The sequence below is a fragment of the Carcharodon carcharias genome, chromosome 8, assembly GCF_017639515.1.
Source record: "Carcharodon carcharias isolate sCarCar2 chromosome 8, sCarCar2.pri, whole genome shotgun sequence".
Taxonomy (NCBI): Eukaryota; Metazoa; Chordata; class Chondrichthyes; order Lamniformes; family Lamnidae; genus Carcharodon; species Carcharodon carcharias.
In genome coordinates this window covers 165234082-165255704 of record NC_054474.1, presented here as the reverse complement: position 1 = coordinate 165255704, position 21623 = coordinate 165234082, and the positions used below count along the sequence as shown (strand labels likewise).

The 21623-nt window shown below is 43.1% G+C and overlaps 1 protein-coding gene across 1 annotated transcript; it reads left to right on the top strand.

Annotated features, from left to right (window-relative positions):
- The first annotated feature begins 4173 nt into the window (after window positions 1-4173).
- Window positions 4174-21588, top strand: zbtb43 (zinc finger and BTB domain containing 43). Its single transcript, XM_041194298.1, has 2 exons — window positions 4174-4259; window positions 19308-21588. Exon 2 carries the CDS (start codon window positions 19311-19313, stop codon window positions 20745-20747), a length of 1437 nt encoding a protein of 478 aa, XP_041050232.1. The 5' UTR covers window positions 4174-4259; window positions 19308-19310; the 3' UTR covers window positions 20748-21588.
- The last annotated feature ends 35 nt before the right edge of the window (window positions 21589-21623 follow it).

Sequence of the window (21623 nt, the reverse complement as noted above, 5' to 3'; positions counted from 1 at the left end):
GGTGCCTTTAATCCCAATACCAGCATTGAAAAACCTTTTACCAGGGTCATGATTGATTGTGTAGGACCCCTCCCTAAGACTGAAAGTGGAAATCAGTACTTAACTGACAATAATAGATGTGTCTAGCAGGTTTCTTGAAGCAATACCTTTAAGAAATATTATAACTAAGAGGATAGTGGAGGAGTTAATTAAATTCTTTACAAGATATGGTTTACTTAAAGAAATACAATCAGATCAGGGGTCATGTCATGTCACAGCTGTTAAGGAAGTAATGAACAGTTTGGGGATAAAATAATTTAAGTCAACAGCTTATCATCCGGAGTCACAAGGAGCTTTGGAAAGATGGCACCAAACTTTAAAAACTATCATGAGAGCGTACTGTCAGGATTATCCACAGGATTGAGATGCAAGGATTCCATTTTTTGTTATTTGCTATTAGAGATGCTCATAATGCACAGACTGGTTTTAGCCCTTTTGAACTAGTTTATGGTCATGAGGTAAGGGGACCACTGAAATTGATTTATGAGAAATTGGTGGGGCAAAATTTAGAAACTATTCTCCTGGATTACGTATCAAATTTCAGGGTAAGATTGAATAGAGCATGTGGGTTGGCTAGGGAACATTTAAAGACACTGGAGCAAGGATGAAAGTGAAGGCTGATAAGAAAGCTAAAACTCACAGTTTTGTTTCTGGTGAGAAAATACTAGTTTTGTTACCAGTACTAGATGATTCATTAAATGCAAGATTTAGTGGGCCTTACAGGATTGAAAAGAAATTGAGTGAAGTAACTTATTTAATAAACACTCCAGACAGCAGAAAGAAGCAGAGGGTATGTCATGTAAATATGCTTAAAAATTCTTTGACAGGTAGACGAATAAAGAGAGGTGTTAGTGATGGTGGATGATGAGAAAGAGGTAGGAGTGCTGGACACTGAAAGTGATTTTCCTAGAATCAAACTGGATGATGAGTGGGTGCTTGAAAATTTAAATGAAATATTGAGTTACCTTCCAAGCAAGTGTCAAAGTGATTTGGAAAAGCTTTTGCAGTCACACAAACCTATTTGTGGAAATAAGTTGGGAAAGACAAATTTAGTTTTATGCGATGTATGTATAGAAATGTCACCTTCAATAAGGCAGCAAACTTGTAGATTAAATCTGGCAAAGTTATCACAAATACAAAAAGAAATTGGTTTTATGCTTCAAAATGATATCATTGAGTCTAGTAACTGGAGCTCGGCTATTGTATTGGTACCGAAACTGGATGGAACACAAAGACTGTGTGTGGACTATCGAGAGGTGAATGCAGTGAAAAAAGCGGATTCATATCCCAAACCATGGTTGGAATATTACATTGAGAAAGTGGGACAATCAAAATTTATCACAAAGATTGACTTGCTGAAAGGATATTGGCAGGTAGCGTTGTTGGAGAGAGGAAAAGAGATATCAGCTTTCAGAATGCTGAGTGGACTATGTCAGTTTAAAGTCATGCCATTTGGTATGAAGAATGCACCTGTGACATTTCAATGACAGACAAGCAAACTAATTTAAGGGTCTAAGCAATTGTGCTGTTTATATTGATGATCTAATTGTTTTCAGCCAGACGTTGGAGGAGCATTTACAGCATCTGGAAGAATTACTTACTCGATTACAAGAAGCTAATTTAGTGATGAACTTAGCTAAAAATGAATTTGCAAAAGCGCAAGTTATGTATCTAGGCCATATCATTGGATATGGTAATGTGGCTCCAAGAGATGCGAAAGTCAAGGCTATCGTGGATTTCCCAGTGCCTACAACAAAATGAGAAGTTTTGAGATTTCTGGGCATGAGTGGGTTTTACCGGAAATTTATACCAAATTTTAGCCGAGTGGCTGCTCCACTGACTGAACTATTAAAAATGAACAAGAAGTTTCAATGAACACTGGAGTGTCAGAAATCGTTTGATAGTTTGAAAACTGTATTAACTATGACACCAATTTTGGCAGTACCCAATTATGCCAAACAATTGAAGCGATATAGGCGTTGCGGCTGTACTTTTACAAGAAGATGACACTGGAATTGAAAAACCGATAGGGTATTTTTCGCTGAAGCTGAATGTACAACAGAGAAGCTATTCAGCAATCGAAAAAGAGACCTTGGGTTTGGTGTTAGCATTGCAGCATTTTGAAATTTATGTTGCAAACAATTCATCAGAAACAATTGTTTTCTACAGACCATAATCCTTTGAAGTTTCTGGACAAATTTCGAGACAAAAGTGCAAGGCGTTTTAGGTGCAGTCTATTATTACAGCCATTTAATCTACAGATTATACATGTCGCTGGTAGAGAGAATCTATTCACAAGTGTTTGAAGCTTAAAGGAAAATTGGACATTAAAAATAAACCTGGAAACTGAACTGGAGTGATTTCAATTGATACTAAGGACTTGTGTATATATAGTTATGTTAATGCATTAATCTGGTAATATAATAGTGTAATAATATAGGATATAGTGTGAAATGGGTTTAAAAAAATGAAGCCATCTTTTCGAATTATGATGGTTCATTTTTCAATAGGAATGGGAATATCAGGAAGAGATATTAATGTATGTAATATTATTCAATTTTTAAAAAAAAATAGTTCAGTCTGTGCGTGTGTTAATTGGATTAAAGCCAGCTGGTCTGGGTGCTTTGATGTATAGTAGTTTTGAAATGTTAACAGTAGGTAGAGGATACATTTGCATTTTGTTGAATAGAGCATTTAAGAGTAGGAGTGAAATCTTGCACCTAACTAGAAGACACCAAGCAATGTTTTTTTACTAATAAAATTGATGCTATGAAAGGGGTTTTCTTTTTAGAAGAGGTGGAGTTCAAAGAGCCTGGTGATACAATGAGAATTAACATTCAAAGGGGAAGGCTGGGTATAGCAGAAAAGAGTTTGTGTGTGCAGGGCAGAGGCAAATAAGATCTAAGCAGCTGTAAGCCTACCACTGCCTCTGCGGAGGAACAAATTGAAAGGAATTCGTAAGGTGAAAATGCTTTGCCTGGTGTCTGATTAAGTCTATTCTTGCCTTAGTGGAGATTAATTTGGGAATTTGTTAAAAGTTATGATAGTAGTAATTTGTAGAAATGCATATGTGTTTACTTTGTTGTAACTTAATAAATGTTTCATTTAGTTTGATATAAAAACCTCTTAAGAACTGGTGCTCTTATTCCTGAATTTAGAGCTGTAAACTTAAAACATACCAATTGAAAATATAGGTTATGACTGTTGTTTAATGTTTCCCTTTGGGATTTTAAATAACTCAGTTTTTACAAACTGCTGTGTCATAACACTGGACTCACGTGAAACAATGATACTTATTTTTTTGTGCAGTCTTTGCCCTGTAACTCTTTCTCTCCCTTATCCCTTTTTTATTGTGTGAATGTACCGGGGTTACGTAGCAACATCCCCTCCCTGTGTTTTGAGTGTGTAAAATAACCTAACCCTCTGATTTTACCCTATCCCGAGTTTGCCGTGGGGTTATTAATAGAGGATTGGATCACTCCCAAAACTGAGGAGTTGGGGAAAATAAGCCACCACATATAAAGGAGGAAATCAAAAATCAAAGAACACATTTCTGGACGGGCTGTGAGATGAGAAATCAGGGCTGTTTAAATTAAACCCCCTCCTGTGCATAACAGAGGTCACATCTCGTCTTTCATCTGTCCTTGTTCCGAGGGTTGGCTGCCCTATGAACAATCCTTATCTACCGATTTCTATTCTCCGCTGCCCTCACTACCACTCCCATAGAGGGGCCAGTCCACGTTCTGATATTATCCATCCATGCCATCCTGGGTCTTCCTTGTGCGCATTTTCCAGGTGTTTTGCCTGGCATTACCTCTTTTTTCTCAAACACTCCCTGTTTGAATCACATACAAATAAAATGTGCAAAGTCATGAAAGGCGCCATATAAATGCAAGTCTTTACTTTACTAATGCTGGTAAAAAGGTGACAGACCCCATGGCTGTGCAGCATTTTAAGTGCTGCAGCTATCACCTTACGTGCATGACCAACTCGATATCTTTGATGAGGTTTGCAATACAATATACACACAGCATATATTAGCACACAGAGTGGGACAGAATCAACCTGGGGGGGGGGGGGGGGTGGACGCGCATGCGCGCCACTCCGGCCCGTTTGTTTACACAGAATGCGTGCGGCTGCGGTCACGTGAACGTATGACGTCGACGCGGTTGTTGGGGGGCCCTGACGATGCGAGCTCTCAGGTGAAGGGAAGCTGACAGGTAGGCGAGGGCGGGCGGGAGGGAGGGCAGCGACGGACGGTGCCCGTTCACTCTCCATTCGGACGCTTCAATAAATAAAGAGCAGCGGGCGCGACGTCGGGGTGAAGTTGGTTGAGTGGGCCGTTCTTTTGCCAGGCAGGCCCTCCTGCTTTGTCCTGTCCTCCCTCGGCCCGGTTGACGTGAGGTTGCGAAGGCCTTTCGCGCGAGAGAGTGGTGGGCTTGCGCCGGGGGGGTGGGGGGGTGGAATTGATTGTTGACGTCTCGGGTGGGGGCGGGCTCCTCGCTCTGATTGGCCGGCCGCCTGATGATTGACAGCTTGCCTCAGATTTGCGTGACTCTCATGCTTACAATAGGCGGGATGAGGTGATTGGCGGGCGGTTGGCGAATCAAGAGCTCGATCCAGGCGGGCAGCTGCAGCCTGGAATAGGCGGGGTTTGATTCCCAATGAAGTAAAACCACCTCGGCTGAGAGCTAGAAAGTAGAAATGGATGTTACTGTGCCTAATAAGTAAATATAATGTTTAATTCATCCCGAAAAAGTCAATTAGCCTAAATTGTTAAAAATGTATTTCTTGAAAAATAAACAGGAATTTACCGAGTGACAAGAATCTGTAATTTGACCTGTAATTTAATTTAATTTGATTATCTTCAAATCATAAACACAAGCCAACAAATAAATTTCCCTTTTGTGATTTGGCCCAACTTTCAATGACAATTCAGAATGGTAGGAGGGCTTTTCACAGTTAAATATTCGAATTTTAGAAATTGGTTGCTTTCAAAACTTGCACTACCTACTTTGGAAAATCACCTTGAATTATATTTAGCAAATTCATTTTCATCTTGATTGTGGAGGTTTTGCAATGGTAATTTCATAAAATACCTATTCATAGTTCCTTGGTAAATCTCTTCCCAAATAGCAAACTTTCACAGTTCTCTTTTACAGATTTCATGAGGCTGTTATACATTCTAATTGTAAAATTTCTTATTTTATTAGTGAGTGGTTCTTAAGTTATTTAGTAATAATACATTGTATATTCCACATAGAACACAGTGTTCCACCGGTTCACTGTCAATTATTAATCTGCAGCAATACATTTTACTAAATGTCTGAATATAGTATAATGATCCATCTCACTATGTTATTAACCTTCATCACTTAACATTTTGGTGGTACAACAGCAGCCTTCAGACTCACCCAGTTGTAGACTTAATTTAAAACACATTAGTGAAAGATTTCCATTTATAAAGAAAAGATTTACAATTTTGCTATACTTAATACGGGAGAAACTTTGCCCATTTTTACATTGTGTAAATTAAAAGTGAAGGGAAATCTAGCTGAAATTGTGATGTTATATTCTGAATCATTTGGAGTCAAGGGCAGGGTTAGGTCTGACTATCACGGTGTTGTGAATGTTAATTATACAATTTTAATTGCATTCTCCAAATACCACTGACAATTTTTGTGGCCTTAACCAAAAATCTGTTTTAACATAATATTTTAAGTTTAAACCCCATTTAGCTCTCAAGTTAGAGATTTAAAATGTTGTGGTTTAGTATGCTGACAATTGAAATTTAATTACTAAAGAGTGAATTGAATCAAATGGCAACTTAACTGTAAAGCCAGTGCATTTTTTTTAAAAAAGCATATTCATATTCTGCTTAATTGGCATGGTAAATCCCTGTTCCCAAAATAGTCTTGTTCATTATGAGAGGATGGCCCACTACCATCACCTTCTGAGGGTAACTAAAAATAGAAATGTAGAAATTATGAGATAAAAAAGACCAATATTCATCTAGTTCTCCTTCTATCACTCTGGTTATCTCATGATACGATATTAATGAAGTTGATGACTCATCATAGTAATCAATTTCTATTGCTTAATTTAGAACAGACCCAGACATGACACAAGAAAAACCCCAGTGGTGGAGATATTTGAGAACTGTAGGTCTAAAGTTACCTTCTTACGAAGCAAGCTACATTTATCACAGATCATGCTTCAAATTATTCATATACTGTATCCCAAAAATGTCATTTTCTGAAATAAATCTATTGACTTTTGATTGAATAATTCAATACTAACTATTCCACACTAACTAAACCACTATATCTACGGAATCTGTTCCATTGATTGACCAATTGCTCCCACAGATTAACTACATTTTTAGTTACCCTCAGAAGGTGAATCTAACACTCTTTCAAGTACAGGCTGTGTTTTTACTGTTTGGACAAGGTGAAATTGCTCGTTATGGTCTACATTACCTAACGTCTTTTTTAGAATCTTAAAAGCAGCAGTTACATCATCTTTCGGCTTTTTTATCCGTGAAAACATGCTCAATTTATATAATCACTGTATTGTTCAAACCTTCCAGCCCCTCAATCGCTCTTTGCTCTCCTTATCCTTTCTGTACTGTGGGAAACAACACCGTACTCTCAATGTGGTTGCCTCCATATTGTTAACATAAGTGGATGTAGTTATAGTCTACAGACAGTAGTTTCCCATGACAAACAATTGAATTACACTCCAGTTCTAACTTGGTAAATTCTTGCTTATTAGTTATCAAGGCAAACTGCTTAGATGCCAATTTCAGAAAAATCAAGTTTCTAATATATGTTTGGCTGAAATTGTCCAGTTTTAATGTTGAAAATCCATTAAGTAGGTAGTTTTTGCATTCGGTTCTTAGCTGGTGTAAAGAAAGAAAGAATTTCAGTGCATTTGTGTGAAATTTTCTGCAGCTTAGACTCCTTGTCCTGGAATGATTGGAGATGGTGCAGTACCCTAACAAGGCATTGTGGTGAATCTTCTGTAGTACACTGGGCTAGAACTGCACTGTATTGATTGTACTTCAAGAGATTTGCATTTTGATGAACAATTTGATGAACATGGCAACACATTGTTGGAAGTGTACAATATTTTTAACATTTGGTGAGCTACATGCAGTTTCCTTTACCAGCTCTGTTACTCAGCTTCACAAAACAACTTGCCATGATGCTTTGCGTCATCTCAAGCATGAAGTTATTTGGATTGACTTGCTATTTAAAATTACTGTATGCCTCTATTTTCAACAGTAAAACATTATTATTATCACTTCTGACAGGTAACAGTTTACATTGCTGTAAACCATGTCCGTAGGGAATAGTTGGACATGGGGAAATTGGTCAAATTAAAATGATAAATGATGATGTATGATCAAAAGATCAGATTATTTATGTTAGAGTTATTGGAAGATATGTTTTATCCTTTAAAGACCAAGATGGAGGTTTTATGCCCATAATACAGGCACTAATAACGTTAAATCGAGAGGAGCACAAACTGTGACACCAAGCTTGAGGATTGTGTAGTATGGAATGACTGAGAGAAAAATTCTAGTTACAGGTTCTGGAAAGAAAGTGTTTGAGTGGGATCCTGTGCCATGCTTCTTGAACTAAGTGCAATGTGGATGTGGAAGATCAGCATTTAGAATTGAGAGTGAGTGGACAGGACAGCTTGTTTGGAGTTTAAAATAAATGAGAGGAAGGTTCAGGGGAACACTGGCCTTGTTAGTATCAATAAAACAGAAAAATCCTGACAGCAATAGAGACTAGCAATAACACTCTGATTGCTTGTCAGACAATTGGATTTTTCTTGTATTCCATTTGTAAGTGCAACAGAGTACTTAAAGCATCCTCCAATTTGAGGAATTTTAAATTGATTAAATTACAAAATGGCACTCTTCCACCAATGTATTCAGAAAAACATAATATGTTGGAATTTGAAGAGCTGGTTAAGTTCTGAATCACCCAAAAAGGAGCAAGTTTAGAACCAAATTCTGATTGGGATTGCTGACAAAGATCTGTCATGGACATTGAAAATTGAATCAGAACTGATGTTTGACAGAGCTGTTCAAAGGGCATGTCACTCGGACCTGCTGAAAATCCAGTTAGTTCAGAGATCATCCATAGGAATTAAAACGTTGATTGCTAGTGATGAAGGGATATGAATGATTCTTCTTTGGGTCAGTTAATACCTGATGGCGAAATTAATGGCAGCCAGATAAAGGCAAATGTTAATTTTAAGTTAAAACACAAAAAATTCTGGAAATAGTCAGCAAGATACGGAGAGAGAAACAGAAGGCAAAGTTTTCCCATCAGTGGGTTTAATGGCGGGTGTGGTGGGAGAATTTGGCAGGAGGTCCAAAAATTGCTTTTCACGTCGGCATGAAATGATGACGGATCTTCCGCTAGTGTCCACCATGGCAGGTCGAGATTCCTGCCAGACGACGGCGTAAAACCGATTTGCATCCAGCTAAAGGGATGCACATGAAGGCCCAACTGGAATCATCCCGCTGCACCTGATCATAAGCGATGCCAGCAGGAAATCATGCTGGTTCACCACACGTCTGGACCATTGTGATGTGCAAATGATGGTTTTGCCTTAAGGCCTTGGGCAGCTCACAGAGATCCGAGGAGAAGATGGAAGCCTCCAGCAACTGGACCCTGGAACACAACGTGCAGCATTAAAAAAAACTGGCTGGGTGGGGTTTCAACCACATGGATCTCTGAGAAGCAGCTTCCAGGAGGTGGTTGTCCTCAACAGAGCAACTTCACCAAGGCACGGACTGTCTTCCAGGGACCATCATGGGATCAGAACATCCTCCAGGGGCTTCCCCGTGGGATCGGACCTTCATCCAGGGACTTCGCCATGGGATCGGACCTCTTCCAGCGCTTCTCCATGGAATCAGACCGCCCTCCAGGGGCTTTGCCATGGGATCAGACCTTCTTCCACGGACTTCGCCATGGGATCAGACCATCCTCCAGGGACTTCGCCAGCGGATCGGTCCTTCTTCCAGGGACTTTACCATGGGATCAGATCATCCTCCAGGGACTTCGCCATGGGATCAGACCATCCTCTGGACTTTGCCAGCGGATCGGTCCTTCTTCCAGGGACTTCGCCATGGGATCAGATCATCCTCCAGGGACTTCGTCATGGGATCGCACCTTCTTCCAGGGACTTCGCCATGGGATCGGACCGTCCTCCAGGGACTTTGGCATGGGATCGGACCGTCCTCCAGGGACTTTGGCATGGGATCGGACCGTCCTCCAGGGACTATGGCATGGGATCAGACCATCCTCCAGGGATTTCACCAGTGGATCGGTCCTGGGACTTTGCCATGGGATCAGATCATCCTCCAGGGACTTCGTCATGGGATCGCACCTTCTTCCAGAGACTTCGCCATGGGATCGGACTGTCCTCCAGGGACTTTGGCATGGGATCGGACCATCCTCCAGGGACTTTGGCATGGGATCGGACCGTCCTCCAGGGACTTCGGCATGGGATCGGACCGTCCTCCAGGGACTTCGGCATGGGATCGGACCATCCTCCAGGGACTTCGGCATGGGATCGGACCGTCCTCCAGGGACTTCGGCATGGGATCGGACCGTCCTCCAGGGACTTCGGCATGGGATCGGACCGTCCTCCAGGGACTTCGGCATGGGATCGGACCGTCCTCCAGGGACTTCGGCATGGGATCGGACCGTCCTCCAGGGACTTCGGCATGGGATCGGACCGTCCTCCAGGGACTTCGGCATGGGATCGGACCGTCCTCCAGGGACTTCGGCATGGGATCGGACCGTCCTCCAGGGACTTCGGCATGGGATCGGACCGTCCTCCAGGGACTTCGGCATGGGATCGGACCGTCCTCCAGGGACTTCGGCATGGGATCGGACCGTCCTCCAGGGACTTCGCCATGGGATCGGACCGTCCTCCAGGGACTTCGCCATGGGATCGGACCGTCCTCCAGGGACTTCGCCATGGGATCGGACCGTCCTCCAGGGACTTTTGCATTTGATCGGATCGTCCTCCAGGGACTTTGGCATGGGATCGGACCGTCCTCCAGGGACTTTGGCATGGGATCGGACCGTCCTCCAGGGACTTTGGCATGGGATCGGACCGTCCTCCAGGGACTTTGGCATGGGATCGGACCGTCCTCCAGGGACTTTGGCATGGGATCGGACCGTCCTCCAGGGACTTCGCCATGGGATCGGACCGTCCTCCAGGGACTTTGGCATGGGATCGGACCGTCCTCCAGGGACTATGGCATGGGATCGGATCGTCCTCCAGGGACTTCGGCATGGGATCGGACCGTCCTCCAGGGACTTCGCCAGGGGATCAGACCGTCCTCCAGGGACTTCGCCAGGGGATCGGACCATCCTCCAGGGATTTTGCCAGGGGATTGCATCTTCTTCCAGGGGCTTTGTTTAGGATCGGGTTGTCCAGCTGCAGGTGGAAGGCAGCAGGAGATGGGCAGCAAGGGTCTGTTAGGTTGGGGGTTTGTGGTCAGGGTTGAAAGATGGGTAGGAGAGGAATGAAGAGGTGGTGTGGCGGTTTGGACGTGGAGGTGGGCATGGGTGGTTGGGAGTGCTGGAGAAAGGGTATTAGAAGGGTCTTGCAAGGCAGCAGATGGATTGGAGTGGGAGGGTTGGAAGGGCCGTGGTGGGTTCCAAGCAGGGATGGGGTTGGTTATGTGCATGTCTGAAGGGGCATTGTAGGATGTCAAGGGTGTGCAGGGGCATTGGGGGTTGGTTGGGGGATGTTGAGGTGTGGAGGGTTAACAGGGAGGGGTCGGTGGAGTCATTTGTGGATTCCTGGGGTGCAAACTGGGAATGGCAAGGGTTACAGGGGGCAGAGGGAGCAGGTAGGGTAGGAGGATGAGAGTCCAATGATATCACGTGAAGTGGCACGAGGTTTATTGGTGACGACACAGAGATACACACGGACCTCGCGGATGGGCAGGAGGAACACGACCAAGTCAATAGTAACAGGTGGGATTCTCAGGGAGGAAGGGTACATGGAGGTTTATCTGAACATTGTTAAAGGAGAAGGTCGAAGGGTAAGAGTGGAGAAGTCCAATGTTATGCCAGGGGTTCAATGGTTATGGGGGATAGGGTATGGGTGACTGGGGGTGGGGGAACAGTGTTGGAGCTCAAGAAAAATGTGACTACTACTATTGCTAGTCTGTTCAAAACTATTCAGAGCCTTTTACTGGAGATATCGAGATGCTGCATGGGATTTGGGTCAATGGATGGGCGGAGAGGCAGGTCATCTCAAGAGGACAACTGAAAGGGAACCCCAGCAAGTTGTATTGGGAGCGCCAGGGCCCTCCCAGTCCAGAAGGTTGTAAAGTGCCTTCGAACTTAATGAGTTCAACAACTTCAGACCATGAACTCTTTCCTCCACCTTTACCCCCTTTTAAATCCATTTTTTTATTTATTTATTTACTTATTGACTTTTATGAGTTTTTAAAAATCCATCTCTCCCTGCCCCCCCATCCCGGCCAGAGGGCTACCTATCACTTGTTTTTATGTTGTGCTTTCACAGAGCGCTGACCCTTGTTCTGATATTAACACATTCTGCTCTCTTATCTTTATGTCACTATCAGCACCTTCTTTAGCCTTTAACACTACCATTAACATTCCCTTTGTCTAGTGTCCATGATATCTTAGTCTCTCCTGAGCTCCCACCTATCCCTAACCTTCTAATTTGCTCCACCCCCTCTTAAACAGTATAAAATCCATCACATTTCTGCTTCTCTAACTGTGAAAATGAGTAATACAGACTTAAAATATTAATTCTGTTTCTTTCTCCACAGATGCTGTCAGACCTGCTGAGTTTTCCCAGCATTTTCTGTTTTTATTACAGAGAAGATGGGATTAAGAGGAATTGTGTGTAGCATCCTTTTATACTTAGTAATTTCACGTTTATTTCTCATGCTTACACGCTTAGAGATAACCACTGGATTGTATGGCATGGCACTAATGCACTGCATGTCATCCAGAAATGTCCTGAGCCAGCACCCTTCAAAGTACTGAACCCATCCACATACAAAGATAAGGCTCAGAGAGGCATATCACTTCCGGAGGTTGCTGGTGCCCTCTGCTCCTGAGCCCCTTCAACCCCCACCTTCCATACAGCATTGAGCTCTCTGTGGGAAAGGGTGAAGGAGGCACAGTGGTCACTGCACCACAGAATGGATGGACTGCAGTGGGGCTATGAGACATGATCTTATTCCATTGTCACTGAGGTCCATGACGCCTGACATGCATTGGTTTCATGTGGTTAGTGCGAGCAACTGAACCTTCACTACCCTGGCAGCGCAGATGAGGTCATTCATTCTTTTCTGGCATCGGAGAGATGATCTGTGCTGGACAGCCTGGGCACCGACAGCGTCGGCGCCCTGCGCCCATGCAGAGTTGGTTTCCCTGCTCAGCTGCCTCCTCACAGCAGCTGGGTAAAGAATGCTCCTCCTGACCTCCACCTGGTTGAGGAGGACACACAGCAATGCATCACTGAACTTAGGCGCAGGAGGTCCCTGTCCCCTTCCTGCCATCTCTGTTGGCCTAATCAGTAACTTGGATGCCTGGGCACCTTTTAAATTTGGCACCCAGATTTGACGGTGTTGCATGTGCCATCTAGCCTGCCCCACTGCGTGAGATGTCAGGAAAGCCCTCACGAATAATTAATGATGCCAGGGCCTCAAGATACCTCAGGATTTCCCATCGGCCAACGCAGCGTGAAACACTCCTCACTCGTGCCATGGCTCTTAGTCCCCGATGGAAGAATTCTGCCCGTGGTTAATGTTTTAGGTCAGTTTACTCTCCAGCAAGTGCAGAGCCGGGGATAAGTTGGAGGAGAGGTTGGGCACAGGGAAGGAATCAAGGGGAAAATCTGTGATGAGCGGAGGGCAGAAGTTATTAAATGGCAAAAAGGAGATAATGGAACATGTAGAGAAACAAAAGCTGAATCCAGAGAAAATATAAATGGTTATAACTGAATATCAGAGGGATAGGGAAGCACAAGAACATTTGCAAAATTTGGTTGCTATAGCCTGAGAGCATGGCAGAAGAAATGCAGGTAAACACCAGGAGTATGAACCATTCCATCAGCCATGTCCCAACAGCATATCCCTACCCCAAACCCCAGGCCAAACATTCTCCACTCTTGGTGACTTTGGAGTGCCGTTCCCCACGAGCAGCACCTGCTGCTCAAATTATCTGCAATTTTACGCCTAAAGCATGCCAGTTAGATAAATGAAGTGCGGTTCCTCAAACTTGTGTTTAGCTTCATTAGAATAGTGTGGAGGTCAAGAACAGAAATGTTGGAGTGGAGTGGGCTGGAGAATTAAAGTGACAAGTGGCCAGAAGCTCAAGTATATAGACTGAATGAAGTGTTCAGCAAAGTTATCACCCAATCTGGATTTTGTGTCCCCATTGTACAGGAGACTGCATCATAAGAATCAGATACAATATAATATGATGTACAAGATGTTAGGGAGGGGAAGTGTTGGTGGTGAGAAAAAGTGGACCAGAGTGTCATGGAGGGAACAGGCTCTTTGGAATGCTGGTAGGGGAGGAGAACAAGGGCAGGCGATGGTGTGGTGGTATTGTCGCTGGACTAGTAAACCAGAGATCCAGGGTAATGCTCCGGGGACCCAGGTTTGAATGGTGCAATCCAAATTCAATAAAAATTGGAATTAAAAGTCTAATGATAACCATGAAACCATTGTCAATTGATGTAAAAACCCATCTGGTTCATTTATGGCCCTTAGGGAAGGCAGTCTGCCGCCCTTACCTGGTCTGACCTATATGTGACTCCAGACCCGCAGCAATGGGGTTGACTCTTAAATGCCCTCTGAAATAGCTGAGCAAACTGCTACAAAGTCTCAAAAAAGGAACGAAACTGGATGAACCACTCGGTATCGACCTAAGCACCGGAAACGACAAAGGCAAACCCAGCCCTATTGACCCTGCAAAGTCCCCCTTACTAACATCTGGGGACCAGTACCAAACTGGGAGAGCTGTCCCACAGACTAGTCAAACAACAGCCTGACATAGTCATCCTCACGGAATCATATCTTGCAGATAATGTCCCGAACATCACTATCACCATCGCTGTATGTGTCCTGCCCACCAGCAGGACCGACCAGCAGAGGTGATGGCACAGTGGTATACTGTCAGAAGGAGTTGCAATGGGAGTCCTCAATATCGACTCCGGACCCCATGAAGTCTCATGGCATCAGGTCAAACATGAGCAAGGAAACCTCCTGCTGATTACCACGTACCGCCCTCCCTCAGCTGATGAATCAGTACTCCTCCACGTTGAACACCACTTGGAGGAAGCTCTGTAGTGTCAAGGGCACAGAATGTTCTTTGGTGAGGGACTCCAATGTCCGTCACCAAAAGTGGCTCGGTAGCACCACTACTGGCCGAGTTCTAAAGGACATAGTTGCAAGACTAGGTCTGCGGCCGGAAGTGAGAGAACCAACAAGAGGGAAAAACATACATAACCTCATCCTCACCAACCTGCCTGCCACAGTTGAATCTGTCCATGACAGTATCAGTAGGAGTGACCACCGCACATTGTGGAGACAAAGTCCCGCCTTCACATTGAGGATACCCTCCATCGTGTTGTGTGGCACTACCACCATGCTAAATGGGATAGATTTCGAATAGATTTAGCAACTCGAGACTGGGCATCCATGAGGCGCTGTGGGCCATCCACACCAGCAGAATTGTACTTGAGCACAATATGTAACCGCATGGCCTGGCATATTCCCCCACTTTACCATGACAAGCCAGGGGATCAACCCTGGTGCAATGAAGAATGCAGGAGGGCATCCCAGGAGCATGAGGTGTCAACCTGGTGAAGTTATAACACTTGCGTGCTAAACAGTATAAGCAGCAAGTGATAGACAAAGTTAAGCGATCCCACAACCGCATTAGGATGGATCAGATCTAAGCTCTGCTGTCCTGCCACATCCAGTCATGAATAGTGGTGGACAATTAACTCACTGGAAGAGGAAGCTCCACAAGAATCCCCATCCCCAATGATGGGACAGCCCAGCACATCAATGCAAAAGATAAGGCTGAAGCATTTGCTGTAATCTTCAGTCAGAAGTGCTGAGTGGATGATCCATCTCAGTCTCCTCTGGGGGTCCCCAGCACCAAAGATGCCAGTCTTCAGCCAATTTTTCACTCCACGTGATATCAAGTAATGGCTGAAGGCACTGGATAATGCAATTGCTATGGGCCCTGACAATATTCTGGCAATAGTACTGAAGACGTGCTCCAGAACCTGCTGCGTCCCTAGCCAAGCTGTTCCAGTACAACCACAACCCTGGTATCTACCTGGCTCTGTGGAAAATTGCCCAGGTATGTCCTGTACACAAAAGCAGGACAAATCCAACTTGGCCAATTACTGCCAATGCAGTCTACTCTCGCTCATCAGCAAAGTAATAGAAGGGGTCATCAAGAGTGCTATCAAGGGTCACTTACTTAGCAATAACCTGCTCACTGATGCCCAGTTTGGGTTCTGCTAGGGCCACTCAGCTCCTGACCTCATTACAGCCTTGATTCAAACAGGGACAAAAGAGCTGAACTCCCGAGGTGAGGTGAGAGTGACTGCCCTTGACATCAAGGCCACATTTGACTGATTGTGGCATCAAGGAGCCCTTGCAAAACTGCAGACAATGGGAATCAGGGAGAAAATTCTCCACTGTTTGGAGTCATACCGAGCACAAAAGAAGATAGTTGTGGTTGTTGGAGATCAGTCATCTCAGCTCCAGGACTCCAGTGATTGCAGGAGTTCCTCAGGATAGTGCCCTCAGCCCAGCCATCTTCAGCTGCTTCATCAATGACCTTCCTTCCACCATTAAGGTCAGAAGTGGGGATGTTCACTGATGATGGCACAATGTTGAGCACCATTCGCGACCCTCAGATACTGAAGCAGTCCATTTCCAAATGCAGCAAGACCTGCACAACATCCAGGCTTGGGCTGACAAGTGGCAAGTAACATTAATGCATACAAGTGCCAGGCAATGACCATCTCCAACAAGAGAGAAGTTAACCACCTTGGCATTCAGTGACATTACCATCACTGAATCCCCCACTATCAACAAGCTGGGGATTACCATTGACCAGAAACTGAACTGAAGTAGTCATATAAATATGTGACAGGTCAGAAGCTAGGAATCCTATGGTGAGTAACTCACCTCTTGACTCCCCAAAGCCTGTCCACCATCTAAAAGGCACAAATCAGGAGTGTGATGGAGTACTCCCCACTTGCTTGGATGAGTGAAGCTCCCACAACACTCAAGAAGCTTGACACCATCCAGGACAAAGCAACCTGCTTGATTGGCACCACATCCACAAAATTTCACTCCCTCCATCACTAATGCACAGTAGCAGCAGTGTGTACCATCTACAAGATGTACTTCAGAAACTCACCAAGGCTTTTTAGGCAGCACCTTCCAAACCCACGGCCGCTACCATCTAGAAGGACAAGGGCCGCAGATAGATGGGAACACCACCACCTGTAAGTTTCCCTCCAAACCATATGCCAACCTGACTTGGAAATATCACCATTCCTTCACTGTCACTGGGTCAAAATCTTGGAATGCCCTCCCTAACAGCACTGTGGGTGTACCTACATCACAGTGACTGCAGCCGTTCAAGAAGGCAGCTCAACGCCACCTTCTTGAGGGCATCTAGGCATAGGCAATAAATGCTGGCCCAGCCAGTGAAGCCCACATCCCGTGAATGAATTTTTAAAAATGTGTTTAATTTTAACTTGTATTGCTTTCAACTTGTCAAAGGACATAAAGTAAACTATTTTTGGTTTATTGTTGCCTTTTTTGGCTCATTGAACCAATATCATTAAATGAACAAGATCAAGGACTGAGAAAGCTGAACTCATATTCAACATGGATCAATTCTATAAATGAGAATTTCCATCTGTAGCATGTTACAATTGAAAAATAAATGTTGTGAATACCAAAACTCAAACATCTACTATGTACTAAGTGACAGCTATATTGGGACTGTCAGCCAGCTAATCAAAAACTACAACCCTGCAGTAAAGGTGTAACGAGCTGTCGCTCTGGGCTTTAATGTGCAGGTTCACGTGTGTAAGCATTTGGACAGTGTAGAGTTGAAATGCGCAGCATCTTCAAAATTAGTGCATTATTTCAGCTCAAAATTCAAAACAATGTTTTAATTCCAGACTAAGCTGCACCTTACTGTCTTATTTGCCCAACAGTCCATGGGAAAGCACATATAATAATTTTTGCCTAAAGATTTGAATAATTTGTAGAAATAACTTTTGAGTGGAAAGTAACTGCGTGCAAATTACATTTAAACATTTTTTTGTTTTGGGCAAGATTGGATCTGTGCCAGCATTTTCACCAGACTGTCAACTCTCATGCTGTCCGAGAAAATGCATAAGAAATGTGAAAGTAAAACCTGCATTTAAAATTAATTAATTGGAGAAAGCATTTTGAAATGGAAAGTAGTGTTAATGACGTAGCACTGCTACATATGCACGATCTAGCTTTGAGTGGGGTGGAACAAGTTGGAGTGAAATCCTTGCTTAAAGGTTAATTATTTGAGCAGAATATACGAACAAGGAGCAGGAGTAGGCCATTTAGCACTTTGAGCCTGCTCCGCCATTTAATAAGATCATGGCTGATCTGATAGTAACCTCAAATCTGCATCCCACCTATCCCTGATAACCTATCACCCTCTTGCTTACCAAGAATCTATCCACCTCTGCCTTAAGGATATTCAAAGACTCTGCTTCCACCACCTTTTCAGGAAGAGAGTTCCAAAGACTCAGGACCCCCTAAGTTGAAAAATTTCGTCTCATCTCTTTTTAAAATGGCGACCCCTTATTTTTAAACAGTGACCCACAGTTCTAATTCTTCCACATGAGGAAACATGCTCTCCACATCCGCCCTGTCAACGCCCTTCAGGATCTTATACATTTCATTCAAGTTGCCTCCTACTTTTCTAAGCTCCAGCGGATACAAGCCTAGCCTGTCCAACCTTTCCTCATAAGACAGCCCACCCATTCCAGTTATTAGTCTGGTAAACCTTCTCCTAAGTGCTTCCAACGCATTTATATCCTTTCTTAAATAAAGGAGACCAGTACTGTAAACAGTACTCCAAATGTGGCCTCACTAGTGCTCTGTACAACTGAAGCATAACCTCCCTACTTTGTATTCAATGCCCCTCACAATAAATGATAACATTCTATTAACTTTCCTAATTACTTGCTGTACCTTCATACTAACCTTTTATGATTCATGCACTAGGACACCCAGACCCCTCTGTACTTCAAAGCCCTACAATCTCTCACCATTTAGATAATATGCTTCTCTTTTATCCTTCCTGCCAAAATGGACGATTTCACATTTTCCCGCGTTATCCTCCATTTGTTTAACTCAGGTTCAGTTTGATATTATTGAGTGTTAAAATGAATCATGTAGACAAATATATAAGTGCTATAAAGTTCATAGTTTCAGTGGGACTCTGATATTCAGTGCTCCCAATTTTTAAATGTGAACAACTCAGATTTAAAAACTAAAAACAGCACTGAGCTGCACCAGTAACAAACAAATGGAAATGATTACTTCAGCAATCGTTTGATACAGCTTTGTACTCATTTCATTTTTGCCTCCGAACCTAGGGATTAGTGTAAGTTTCATAGTAATATCAACATGTGGACAGGGCTTTGTAAAACGGGAATGTGGTTTACACTCATTTGATTCTACATTGTGTATGTGGACAGATCGTAACTCTTTCTATTTGTTAAAAGTTTCCCTGTTGTTGAGTACTGTTGTCTTTATTTCTACAAGTGAATTATAATTACAGATGTTTTCAATGTTTAAGTGCATTATATAATTTATTTCTGCTTGTTCTCCCTCGTGAAGTCCTTTTCCCCCCTTTACCTATCATCTCTATCACTATAAAATGTTTGCAATAGGAGGAAGTCAACACAAATATGGTTTTCAATGCTCAGAGGAAAGATTTGAATTGTAGGCTCTTGGCTTTGATTTATGCTTCTAATGATATACGGCTTTATTTCTGAACTTCAGCTTGAGAGCAAATAATAGATTTAAACAAATAGTTCCTGAGGCTAAGGAGGATACATTTTTCAGAATGACTTTTTGGTTGTCAGCATTACATTAGCATTTTCCAAAATATTTTAACATATTTATTGTCTTATGTTTTGAACAGTACATGCTTTCATCCATGATGGAGCTAGCAACTAATATTTTTCATGTGGAGTTCCCAAATTTTACGAATACTCTACTACAGAAGTTAAACCAACAGCGTCAAGAGGGACAGTTATGTGACATTGCTATTCAAGTCCAGGGCCATTTATTCAGGGCCCATAGGGCTGTCCTCGCTGCCACTTCACCTTATTTTTGTGATCAGGTACTACTGAAGAATAGTAATCGAATCCTTCTACCGGATGTAATGAATCCAAAGGCATTTGAAAATGTTTTGTTGTTTTGCTACACAGGAAAACTTGTACTGCCAGCCACTGACATTGTCAGTTACTTAACAGTGGCAAGCTTTCTTCAAATGTGGCATGTTGTAGATAAGTGTACAGAACTTTTAAAGGTGTGTCCAGCAGTTCATTATCAGAAGTCTAATCACTTGAATGACCATCAGTCACCCAGCAGCAGCAATTTTAATGGTTCAGTAGAACCTTCAGAACTTGGAGCTGTGGCGCCACCCGAGTTTCACAAAAGCATGAATGGGGATTCAAAGGCTGAGGAAAATGGTGAAGAGAGTCCCAAAGAGGATGACATGTCACCACCCCAATTAATGGATCATGACAACCTTCCTAGCAATTCTTCTGGGGAACATGATCATTTAAGTGCAGAAATGAACAGCCAGGATGGTGAAGAAGGAGCAAGTGATACTGCAGAGTACCCATACACCAGGCCAATCTATAGTCAACCTAGTATAATGCCTCACAAAAGGTGGGTGTATGTGAAACAGGAAAAATTTGAACAGGATTATGGTGATGGAATGACTCACCCTACTGCTGAAGAGCAACGTGTCTCTGAATCAGAAAATATTACTCAGACTGAACCAGTAATCCAATCTTCTAGCATTGATGACAGCTTTAATATTGTCGCTGCCAAAACGCAGGAGGTATTTAAAGAAGGTCATGAGCACAGTTCTTATGATGAACAGGTTGATTACTATGGTTCATCATTGGATGACTTTTCAGCTGATCGAGGCGATATAAATGTCACTGGGCATCATCAGGACCCTTTAACAGCTGCTGAAATGCAGGTGAATCGGTTGCCAGGGTATGGCACTGAACCTGAACTAGGAATGGGTGTCAGTGAAAAGACCTCTCAGTCTGGCTTCACAGCTGTTGTTTACAAACTTTACCCTTGTCAATGTGGCAAAAACTTTACTCACAAGAGTCAGCGAGATCGACATATGAGCATGCATCTTGGTCTTCGGCCTTATGGCTGTGGTGTTTGTGGTAAGAAATTTAAAATGAAGCACCATCTTGTTGGCCACATGAAGATCCACACTGGCATTAAACCATATGAGTGCCACATCTGCGGTAAGAAATTCATGTGGCGAGACAGTTTCCATCGTCATGTGACGTCATGCACTAAGCTGTATCAGGTACCTGATGTCCGCTGACAGAACTTGTGGGCCAACTGGCTCAGTGAAATTATATATGGTACTTGATGTAGTGAAGATGTTTAAGTGCTTTTGACTCATTCAGTGGTATTCTCATATCCAGTAGAAAATCAACGGTCTCAGTAGTGACAGCCTGGCAGTCTGTTAGAGATGCGTTGGTGCCATGACAACACTTATTTAACCAAAACCATTTTCCGGTAGTGTTACACTTAAATATTGCACAATTATGTGACTCTTGGTGAACTGAAATGAAGAGTTGAGCCTTACAAATATATTAAAATGAATGGAAAGAAGGAAAAGCAAAACCAAGAACAGACTTTGCTCATGTGTTGTAAGCCCCATTTGCACACCAATACTGTTGCGTTTAGACTGAGAGTGTTATGTGTAGGAATGCTGTTCAATTCACAAAGACAATTCTGTGTAACAGAGAGGTTGAGTTAGCAGTTTAAAGTGATTTTACTTTTAATCACTTGCACGAAAACCAAAAGTGAAAAATCGTCTACAATCACTTGATCTTGCAGAGAGCCAGCGCAGACACGACAAGCTGAATAGCCTGCTCTGCGCTGTAATCATTGTATGATTTTAGGCTGAAAAGGGCATTTTAGTGGCAGTTTCATTTAAATTGCTGTGATCTTGAGCCTGATTCTCAAAAACATTACATTTAGAGCTCGAGGATTAACAGTTAGGTCGACTTCTGGTGTTAATTGGCTCCAAATGTTTTTTGTATAAATAGGCTACAGGTCAGTTTGCAAAAGACATAGAAATGCAAATTACAACAGTCATTCAAACATCTGAAATCTTTCTGCCAGACTTTTTATTTGAGATGTTGGACAATGAGAACAGTAGTTCAGGAAAATTTTTGAGTAACATTGGAAT

Bases quoted from the DNA above. Each gene is read 5' to 3' on its own strand.
- zbtb43 (XM_041194298.1), top strand. From the start codon at position 19,311: ATGCTTTCATCCATGATGGAGCTAGCAACTAATATTTTTCATGTGGAG.